At 39.6% G+C, this 11708-nt stretch overlaps 1 protein-coding gene across 6 annotated transcripts in view; it reads right to left on the bottom strand.

Annotated features, from left to right (window-relative positions):
* Positions 1-11708, bottom strand: part of LOC107756873 (interleukin-1 receptor accessory protein-like 1-B) — a 165105-nt gene that overhangs the window by 62727 nt on the left and 90670 nt on the right. For all 6 annotated transcript variants that reach the window (XM_016574189.1, XM_016574187.1, XM_016574191.1 and 3 more), the window contains one exon: positions 8975-9049. In XM_016574189.1, coding sequence (XP_016429675.1) covers positions 8975-9049 — 75 coding nt within the window. The remainder of the gene's footprint in view (positions 1-8974; positions 9050-11708) is intronic.

Genomic DNA, 11708 nt, shown 5'->3' with positions numbered 1-11708 from the left:
CACAATACTTCACAGAGAGCTTAATATTTGCACGCGTTCTGAGACGCGGGTTCACGTGCTTCGGATGAGCGACCACACAGATCTTCTCACTGTGTGCGCGAGTTCACGTCTTCTGGCTCTTTAATATTTAAACTGGCAAGGCTTAAATGAGTTTAGTTTAAACACAGATAGCAACATGTGCTGTTCAGGTCTCACCTGCACTATCAACACGTGATGATGGCATAAATGACAGTTATTCCCGCATTAAGCACTCGTATTGATTAAAGAGTGACTGGTTTGTCCACGTATCATTTTTTTTCCCTCTCTCATCGCTCTTGTTGTATTTTATTGGGAAGCCAGAATTTGTATCCATCAACAGAAACATGCATTAGCTGAACTCTAGAACCGCAGTCCTAGTGTGTGCCGAACGGTGTGTGGAGAACGGTACGGTTCGATTTTTACAGAGAACCGTTGCACCCCTAGTATATACATATGAACACACTGCTCTTACTATTTATACTACAAAAAGGCACAGAATAGAGCATAAGTATTTGAATTGGGACGTGAGAACTGGAATGATTCATTAAAAGAAATGAATCATAAGAGTCATCTGCCTCAGTCTAGTGGACAGCTCAGACTGTAACTAATGCGTCTACAGTGAGTGATTTGGAGGACGACACGCCTGTCTCACCCTCTCTATATGTCAGTCGTTTGACATAGATATGAAAAGTGCAGTCCTAGTGTGTGCCGAACGGTGTGTGGAGAACGGTACGGTTCGATTTTTACAGAGAACCGTTGCACCCCTAGTATATACATATGAACACACTGCTCTTACTATTTATACTACAAAAAGGCACAGAATAGAGCATAAGTATTTGAATTGGGACGTGAGAACTGGAATGATTCATTAAAAGAAATGAATCATAAGAGTCATCTGCCTCAGTCTAGTGGACAGCTCAGACTGTAACTAATGCGTCTACAGTGAGTGATTTGGAGGACGACACACGCCTGTCTCACCCTCTCTATATGTCAGTCGTTTGACATGGATATGAAAAGTGCCTCACATTGGCATTTCACAGCTGTAAGTTCAGAATTCTGCACACGCTCCTTTCCCTACAGTATTTATGTGTCAGCACTGATTTATTTATCTGTCACCGTCTCGCTCTCCTACCTAAAATCTCATTAAACGAATGTGATGTTAACTCAACTCAATGTGTCCATTTGAACAGGGGATTCAGAAATTCTGTCAGCCTGATTCACATCTCTGTCATCTCACCAACGTCCCGTGTTTGGATAGGATGAGAGCAGGTAAGTGATCGTCACCGTTCCTGAAGGAGAGTGTGTGGTCTGTCTGTCTCAGGTCTTCTGTTGTAGAAATGACATTACTTGCAGAACACACACAAATGTAAATGGTGCTAGGCTGGTCATATCGACAATGTCTCCATCTCCTTTCCTGCTCTGCAATGCCACACTTCCCGTGCAATGAAGCAAGCAGATACAACAATGCAGACCAGAAGAGAAGTGAAACAAAGCTCAAAAAGAGACGACGGGCAGAGAGAGATGAGGAGAGGTGTGAGCGAGGAGACACACAGTCGACCACGACACTGAGCATAATTGAGTCTCATAGTGGCCAGAGAGGCTTAAGCCAGAGCCGTCTGCCTCCATTCATGATCACTGAGCCGTGCAGACACACACAGGAAGTGAGAAAGCATGTGTGTTATGAGGCCTTCCTGCTCTATTCGTCTGCGATCACTGGAAACTGAAGGTCAGTCACAGGCAGAGCAAGACAGCACAGCCAATATCTGCTCATTTCACTGACTGCCACAGCTGAGAGAGAGCAAGACAAGCTCAACTTTCACAAATGACACATGCTGGTGCAGGCAAAGTTGCTTTGTGTAAAAGCAGGGGGTACGAATGCTCGTTCAGCTCCAAGTACTGAGAGACACACAAAGTGAGTCGTTTATCAATCTGACTGGTTTCACACAATTTCTGCAATTCAGAGAAAGTCACGTTTATGTTCTCAGACTGCAAATAGTCACTGGATTTGCCGAAGTTTCCGTGACTTTCATGTCATTGATGTTTAATTTGGGATCTAAACTAGCAGGAGTGTTATTGAAATAACTAGTACTTCTGGATGGGTGAACTAGTAATTCTGCTACACACTTCGCACTCATTGTCTGTGAAAGTGCTGTATTTTTATTTGAATGAGGAAACGTTTTGTAATGCTGGTCTATTATTGTGATATGATCGATATCAGATCTTAAACAGCACGTAAAAACGAGCTGCGCCTGGTCCGTGGATTTTGAAACTCCAAGTAGTTATTTTACCTCTGAAATGAATTGTGATATGCCAACAGTAGTTTACGCACACTTAACTCACCAGAACATGTTCATCTTCTGTTCAATATGGCAGAGAGACGCTTTGTTCCCAGGAAAAACAGCTCAAGAGATCAGCATAAGAACTCTCTGCTCGACAGCGAACCGCAGACGGCTAAAGTGAATTTGAATTGACTGGAGTGGACTGGAGCGGCTCAAGAGGAAGATGATTTGATTCTGATTTCTGCAGTGACAATTACGCTATAGGATTTCTGAAAAATGAAAAGTACAAATCAACAGCTCATCCATTTTCAAGGAAAGCTATCGTCATTCCCAATCAATACAAACAGGCTCAGCGGATCGTGCATGCAACAGACACAAAAAGAGAAATAAAAGCGATTTGGAGACGTCACGCTCATGCTCAGCACTGAATCCATTTCAAAGAGATGAAGACGAGTTAAACCACATTAAAGTGCTCAAATCTTCAACTTTAATAGACAGGATAGCATAGAATAGCGATAAATCAAGGATCGACAGTAACCTCATTCGTATTTACTTTTCAGAATTAAAGGTTTAAAAGATACAATGCATGTATAGTCAATGTACAGTCCCCAAACATAAAACTAAAACACAAATCAAACGAGTTAACATCTGCGTGCAAATAAATTTACAGCTACACTCTTAAAAAAAAGGGTTCTTTGGGGTTCTATATAAGGAGAAATAACCCTTTTTGGCACAAAAGGGTTCTTTGGGCTAAACCATGCTTTATGTATGTTTACACGTTAGACTATTTAAAATTATTATACTATATTGTATTTGTGTTTTTATTTCAATTTTACTTTGACACACCGTGAACAACGGCTCTGTGTAGTAAATGTTGCTCCATGTGAAAGCCCGCACGTATCATGCCATGTAAGATGCCGTACAGCTCTTTTATTGACGAGCAACATGCTCATATCGTATGGAGTTTCAGTGTTTCATTTAGATTCTAAAAGGCTATTCTTATAACTCATCCCTCCAAACAGATGCATAAAATTATCTTTGACATAAACGGCAAACAACTTGAACGTGTATTTATGCGCTGATCAGTTTTGTCCCGTCTGCACAGCGCCGCATTTCAGTCGCAGCCTCTCGCGAGAGTGATCACTAATAAGCGCGCGAGCGCCGCTGTTTAAACTTCAACGGTTCATGGTGCGCTGACTGCGCTCAGCGCTCGGGACAACGACGATTACATTGGTAAGTGAGAAAATTAATTAATTTCACAGTTAATTTCAATCATCACTATTTAGCCCTTCCCAGTGCTGAAATTGTCATGGGTCCTTTGTTTTTATTGTTTAAATGCTTATCTGAATGTAAAATTAACATTTAATGCTTATAAATTTAAAAACAATACTACTAGTTAGTCTTTTCTCTCCCTTTCCAGAAATGTGGTTCACCATCTTTCATGGGTTACAGAATTGGCAAAAGTTGCAGTATACAAAAAGAAAAAGTCAGACTACTTGGTTTATAGGAGAATGTGGAGTAAATACTTGACATTTATTTAAGGTAAAGGGTAATGACCTGGTGGTGAGATGCAAAATAGGACTGTCATTAATATACTATTTGATGACATTTTCACATTCTAATTTTACTTATGCATTTAATTATTTTTAATTCTTTTTGCAAGTCAACTTTCAATTTATTTATTTGTGCAAGTTAACATTGTATATTATTCTAAACACACTGTATTTGGTTGTTGTAGATGTTCATCTATCTCAGAGAGCACTTTTAAAGTTTTACCACCACCTTATCAGAGTGCTGAAAAGTGGAAGTCAGAGGAAACATGACTAACTTGCTGCAAAACAATAACACAACAGGTACATTATTTATTTTTCCTCACAGTACCAACTTTGGGAAATGCAGCTAATCTGAAGTTTTGATTACTTTTTCACATTCTAATTTTACTTATGCATTTAATTATTTTTGCAAGTCAACTTTCAATTTATTTATTTGTGCAAGTTAACATTCAATTGTTTTTTTTTGAGGATTCTAGCAATCAACATATATTTGTGACTGACATGTTGGATGGGTGAGTAAGGTGGAGGGGGTTGAAAAAACTATTTCTAAAATGGAGAGTGCTATTTTAGAGAAGTAAAAATATTAAAAAGTATGAATAAATAAAGAAAAATTGATTTATGTTAATCCCTGTAACTGTTGCACTATGAATTGCTGTGTTATATATTGCTTGTCATTGTAAACGCTAATAAAAGTGTCTTAAATGATCACACAACACCTTGATGTGTTATGCTTATTTCAGTTTTTCTAGTGATAAAGTAGCTATATGGGCTGTTTAAGTCTTAAAATTTTATTAAAATAAAACAAAAAATAAATCCAAAGAATAATCCCACGGGAACCCCTAAAGGGTTCTATATAGAACCTTTTTCCAGGCTACAAAGAACCCTAAAGGGTTCTTTTGATTGAACCCTTGAAAAGGGTTCTATATGGAACCTTTTAGGGGTTCCATATATGAAGCACCTGATAGAACCTTTTAAGGTTCTATATAGAACCGTTTCTTCTAAGAGTGTAGTTAAAGGTTTCTGGTGGCTGGAAAGTCGGACCATCACCATCGATTCAGTATGATGTAGAATTGTATTATCTGAGGGAATCATGCTGGCCATTTATTTAGCGTGGAACTCCTGTCCTGTTACTTGGAAGGCTCGGCTGAATACAGATAAGACTTCCTTAGACTAATGATAAGCATTCTCTAATTGAGAAAAATGATGTAATATCGATCTGCCGTACAGCCCCACGGCTGTGACATTTACCAAAGCGGCAGCGGTCGACTGCATAGAGACGGAAAATGGCGCGGTTTGTCAGAGCGGGGGGCATCGACATGAGGAGACCTGCAGCTTTTGCACAGTTACATAATTATTAGTCTTGAAATGGTTCTGTGCGCTGTGAAAGCAGGCTGATATACAATGCAGAAAAAAATACAACAAAAGAGCAATATTCCACTTCAAAATAGTGCACTCACTGTAAATTATGCTTATATTTACAATGAAATATTAATGCATGTTGCTGAAATCTGCCAAATATTTACTGTTTTATATATATTCTACAGTAATGTTCTTTATCTATTAAAAACACTGATAATTTATGCACACCCGTGTGTTCAAAGATCACTGAACAAAAAAAAATTAAAATTACAACTAAATCTGAATTTTCAGAAACATTAAACGGTATGATAACTGAGTCCAGGTTTTAGTCTTAGTTCTCAGAAACTTTCGTCATAAAGCTCAATGCATAGTTTCCTGACTGCAATGAGAATCAACAATCAGGTGTCAACAATAGACATAAATAAATGAAGGAAGAGAAGACCAAGCTTCTTTCTTGAGTTTATTTGCATATGGAATTGCAATATTTACATACTGAATTGTAAATGCCCAGAAGAATAGACCAACCACAATGGCATCATCAGTGTCAGTTTTGAAAGGCAAATGTTCTATTAATGTTCTTCTGGGTTTAAACGCTGTAACCTCTAATCACATCATGCTTTAAAAGCACTCCTGTTCATGCAGCCTGAGCACTCTGAAGCAGAACTAGATCTGTAAAATGCAAAACTAGTCCATCCAATCCACTGGTGACCCACTTGCCAAAAGCATTCTCGTTGAGTCTCTGACAGTCGTGCTCGCCCATTGTTTTGGATTCTCAAGTGGTGCATTCAGATGGAAATGAAAGGCTGGTGGCGCTGCCATTTAGCAAGTGAGTCACGCAGCGTTCGATGGCCATCTCTCCTGCCCTGATGTCAGGCCTCATAGCTGAAAATGCATGTCAGGAGTCATGGCTTAGAGAGGAACCGCTGGAGCTGTTTGAGGGTTATTAGAACAGAGAAAGAAAGAGACGCTCGTGAACAGATCTCGCATCTATATTCTCACACAAGAAAACATTAGTGTGCAAAGGGCTGTAAAAGCATCACCTTGTTCATGCCGTGTGAGCAGCTCGTGATCCATTTCAGCGCCTCAGAGCGGCTCGTTTACAGTTAGGCTTTATTTTCACATTTTTGTGAAGCGATGATTACTAGATTTGTAATGAGACATGTTTGTAAACCTATTCAAAGAATTTGGCTTCCTATAAACAGCAGTGTGAATGTCATGCAAACTGAGCCACTATCACAAGTAAAAAGAGGTTTGAGTTCACTTTAAAATCCAGATACATAAGCACAAAATCTAATCATTAAATGACCAGCAGGTGGTGCTGAGGAGCTCTCAGGTCATGCCGCTGATGTTTCAAAAGTCTTGAGAAGAAACAGCTGTAAAATGTAAACTGTTAGTGGAGCTACAAGGATTGAGACGGAGACTCCAAACGATCACTAGGAATGTTTTTGTTGCTCTTCCCAATCAATCTAACAAATTTCACAACTGTCATCCAATTGTTTCTGTGGGCAGCCATAGACTCCAACAGCAGAAGAACAACAGGCAAACTAACAGATGGTGCTTGGCATCTAATGAAGGTCTGGGAATGTTGGAACAAATGTAGTTCGAGAGAAAAGGAAAGAGTCACATCTGAATCTAATGCTCCTGTCCTACCTGAGCCAAATCTGGTTTTGCTCATTTCTGTGGGAAATACTATAGTTCAAATGATGGGTAGATGACACATCCACTACAGGTTCATTTCACATTATTAATAAAGCAATGTGTATATGAAGATTATTCATGACTATCAGGCCAGAAACATCAGTTCACAGATGTTTTCTTTTATATTTTCACAGGTGTGTTACTCTGATCAAAAGCCTTTCCTAATGCAGAAGCCACAAATCACATCAAACCAAACACGTCCATCTTAATACACCATAAACCCATCCACCACATCAGACATCTGCTGCTTCACGGCACTGAGAGACCCGGCTGAAAACCACAGCGAAACAAGGCTCTTTCACACACACACACACACACACACACACACACACACACACACACGCACACCTGATTCTGGTCCATAATACATCCAGCTACAAAACATATCAGCTTCCACAAGCAGGTAAAACCAATGGTTGATCTTAGCCAGAATATACCAGTTACGACAGGGGTCTCCAAACTCGGTCCTGGAGGGCCAGTGTCCTGCAGAGATCAGCTCCAACCCTAATCAAACACGCCTGAACCAGCTAATAAAAGTCTTACTAGGTATACTACAAACTTCCAAACAGGTGTATTGAGGCAAGTTGGAGCTGAACTCTGCAGGACACCGGCCCTCCAGGACCGAGTTTGGAGACCCCTGAGTTACGAACTAAAGATAATCAGGCTCCAAATAGGAAAAAGACAAAGATCGAATTAGGCTTCTCTGTTTCTTTAAAACATATCTCTCTGAAACTTCAACAGCTTCCAACCTGAATAATTCATGTCCAAAGACATCCTTAAACCAACACCTTAATTTTCAGAAAGGCTAATTTCTGCATCTTACAGACAATTCTGCGCTGTGAGAATATGTCAAGATTCTGTGTCATGTGACGAGCGTCAGCATCTCAAAGATCTTCCATATAATCCACCTCCACGACATCCACCTGTGCTCTACTGTTCAATCCTGGATGGAGCTCAAAGACTCACACAACTTAATCTTAGTAGTAACACATCTGCTTAATTACTGACATTATATTTGCCCCACAGAGTTTTTTTCTCCATTATCCAAACATCACATGGACACATATTATGTACTATGTACAATGTGTTAAGTATTATGCCACGATTTTCAGTGAACTCCTCTGTTAAACTGCTTAGGGTTGAGTGATAAGATCGTCAGTTTAACCCTGTCATTTATACGCATTATTCAACCACAGCAGTGATACGCATCACTAAATAGTAATTAGGCTTGTCACTATACCAAATTATTATAAATTGAACAAAAACTCACAGGTTTCATAATTTCCCAAATCACCACATAACAAATTAATAACTCAAATCTTAACAATTTAATAACAAATTATACAACTACAGTACTGTATGTCCAACCTTACCTGCATACATCCAGTACACTCACGTAAAATATAGCAGATCTCAACTATTTAATTGTTTATAAAGTGGCAAAATGTAAACTATATTATTGCATAGCTCTATTCTGATAAATGTATACTATAAGACATGAAGATATTAAGATATTATAAGCAAACATTGTGATTTTCTATAAAGCTGGTTTGAAACTATGTGTATTAAGAAAGCACTAAACAAAAACGGACTCGACTGTAACTCCACAGATGCCAGAGAACAGAATCCAGAGAATCCGAGAATCCCATCAACACTTGCATCAGCCTGAGCTTCTCAAAGTGCATTGCATTTTTAGTCTAGTCTTTCAACAACCATAGTTTAGTGGGGTTATTTCAACGAGTCTGCAGTCATTTGAGACCGGTTAGTCTTTGTGAAGAGTGCCATTCATGTTCAGTCAATCGAGTCAGCGACTCTCACACTCATTTAGCCATAAATGACCATGAAATGTGGCACATAAAAGCTCTATTGTTTTACAAAGGTGCGATTCTGACACATTACACAGGTGATCAAACACAGCACAATCATTTCAGCGCAGCACAGAGAGCCATCCAGGACTGCAACTCACTGCACACACACACACACAGAGCACAAGGTCACAGCACATTGCATTACTGTAAGACCCTACAGACAGTTATGCAATATCAGCTCATAATAAACAGTTCTTACCCAGCTGCATCTCCATGACGCTCATCTTATTTTCAGACGGGTAGAGGATCTTGGGAGGCTTGTCAGTCAGCGGTGCTGTACGAGAAAACAAACATCAAAGCAAATGATTAGTTGCGGGTCAATGCTGTCCATCTGTCTCTGATAGAGCTGCAGAATTACACGTTAAATCCTAAACGACAATAATTCGGCTGGACAAGTTTTTGACGTATAGTTTGGATCTCAACAAGTAAATCACCTTTTGAAAGTAATTTGAAACTTCAGAAAGGATTGTATTATGTAACTCCATATTCCACCTGGTCTGACAGTCACTCATTCTCTCATCTCAGGTCACAGTGGACAGGCTACATTATCTTTACTTTTTCTGTTCTCTGACGATACATTTCAATAAACAAACATGGCCACGCACATTGGTAAAAATCGCTTACCGATCTTATCAATTATAAAATTGCCATTATAGTATGGCATTAAAATTAATATCAGCTATTTCACTATTGTGCTAAAACATTAATAAATATTAAAATAAACTGACACATCAGTAATGATTCATCGACTTTTCCCGGCAGTGACAGTGATGTCTATGTTTTTCTATAATTAGGTCTGACATGCTACCTACAAAAATCTATATTAGGTAAACCTTGAAATTATATTTTTGATTTCTGCCTTTCTAGGCCTATACATTGATTCACGAAATTCACACTTTTTGTTTATTGCTTTACAAATGTGACTGTATCTAAATGAACAAGTGGATATAAGACCCAAAAACATTTAGACACACAAGTTTTTAAACATTTAAAATGACATTGCATTAAATGTTAATAAAGAACAAGAAAATCTAACTGGGTTTCACTTTATTTTGATGGTCCCTTTAACACATTCTGTTGACTATAAGTAAAGTTGCACCTACATGTCTACTAACTCTCATTAGAGTATTAGTAGAGTATCAGTAGACTGGTAAGGTTAGGGATAGAATAAATTGACATGTACTTGCAAAGTTAATTATAGTCAGTAGAATGTCTGTTGGGAGACCATGACAATAAAGAGTTAGCAGATATTAAGCAAACAGTCTACTAATACTCTGATGAGAGTTAGTAGACATGTAGGTGCAACATTACTTACTGTCAACAGAATGTTCAAAAGGGACCATCAAAATAAAGTGTTACCTCTAACGGCATTAAAATGGTTGTGTATTTAAAATGAACCAGTGAATAGTAATTACACTAACATACTTTCTCTTAAACAGACCTTAACCAGTCTGAATATGTGATTTTCTGTATTGCATTTTAACACTGAATGTCATCAGCTCTTCATCCTAAACCTATGAATGCATAAAAGTAACTCTTCATGAACAAAAACACAAAACAAGATGTATATTTCTTTATTGTATATGTATTTATTAAAAGAAGTAAAATAAAACTGCATGACTCAAATGCACCTCAGCTTCAGGGAGTTTCAGGAGCAGCAGATAAATGCTGTAATCTGACTCACAGCATAATTTAAGCCGTTTCAATCCTTCCAAAATGACATTTGGATCTCAAGGTCAGATTTAAAAAAAAATGGAAGACTCGATAAACTGCAGTTAATATGTTCTTCCATCACCTGGATAAACGCTCACTGGGGTTTGTGGTCTCAGGAAGGGGGGTGTGGCTTCTGGGGCTCCAGCTTCGATTGTTTCTTCAAAAGCCCCAAATCTTTTAGGTTTCTTAATAATGTTGTCAAAAATATTTTTCAACATATCTATAGTGAAATCTTTGTAACAGTTCAGTATCAGTGTATCAGTATCATTTCCCGCAGTATTGATACAGCAATACCAGCTGCACTTTATCTCTTTCTTCTCTCCGACAGCAAGAACCACTCCTCCTCTCACTCACTCAGAGCCACGCCTCCTCTCACTCACTCACTCAGAGCCAAGCCTCCTCTCACTCACTCACTCAGAGCCACGCCTCACCTCACTCACTCACTCAGAGCCACGCCTCCTCTCACTCACTCACTCACTCACTCACTCACTCAGAGTCACTGATCCTCTGACTCACTCAGAGCCACGCCTCCTATCACTCACTCAGAGGCACTCCTTCTCTCAAATATGTTCTTCCATCACCTGGATAAACGCTCACTGGGGTTTGTGGTCTCAGGAAGGGGGGTGTGGCTTCTGGGGCTCCAGCTTCGATTGTTTCTTCAAAAGCCCCAAATCTTTTAGGTTTCTTAATAATGTTGTCAAAAATATTTTTCAACATATCTATAGTGAAATCTTTGTAACAGTTCAGTATCAGTGTATCAGTATCATTTCCCGCAGTATTGATACAGCAATACCAGCTGCACTTTATCTCTTTCTTCTCTCCGACAGCAAGAACCACTCCTCCTCTCACTCACTCAGAGCCACGCCTCCTCTCACTCACTCACTCAGAGCCAAGCCTCCTCTCACTCACTCACTCAGAGCCACGCCTCACCTCACTCACTCACTCAGAGCCACGCCTCCTCTCACTCACTCAGAACCACGCCTCCTATCACTCACTCAGAGCCACTCCTCCTCTCACTCAATCAGAGCCACGCCTCCTCTCACTCACTCACTCACTCACTCATTCAGTCAGAGCCACACCTCCTCTCACTCACTCAGAGCCACGCCTTCTCTCACTCACTCACTCACTACCACGCCTCCTCTCACTCACTCAGAGCCACACCTCCCCTCATTCACTCACTCAGAACCACGCCTCCTCTCACTCACTCAGAGCCACACCTC

Source organism: Sinocyclocheilus rhinocerous, unplaced genomic scaffold (genome assembly GCF_001515625.1).
Source record: "Sinocyclocheilus rhinocerous isolate Xijiao unplaced genomic scaffold, SAMN03320098_v1.1 scaffold1434, whole genome shotgun sequence".
NCBI lineage: Eukaryota > Metazoa > Chordata > Actinopteri > Cypriniformes > Cyprinidae > Sinocyclocheilus > Sinocyclocheilus rhinocerous.
The sequence above is the reverse complement of the archived record's forward strand: the minus strand, read 5'-3'. Positions and strand labels throughout refer to the sequence as shown.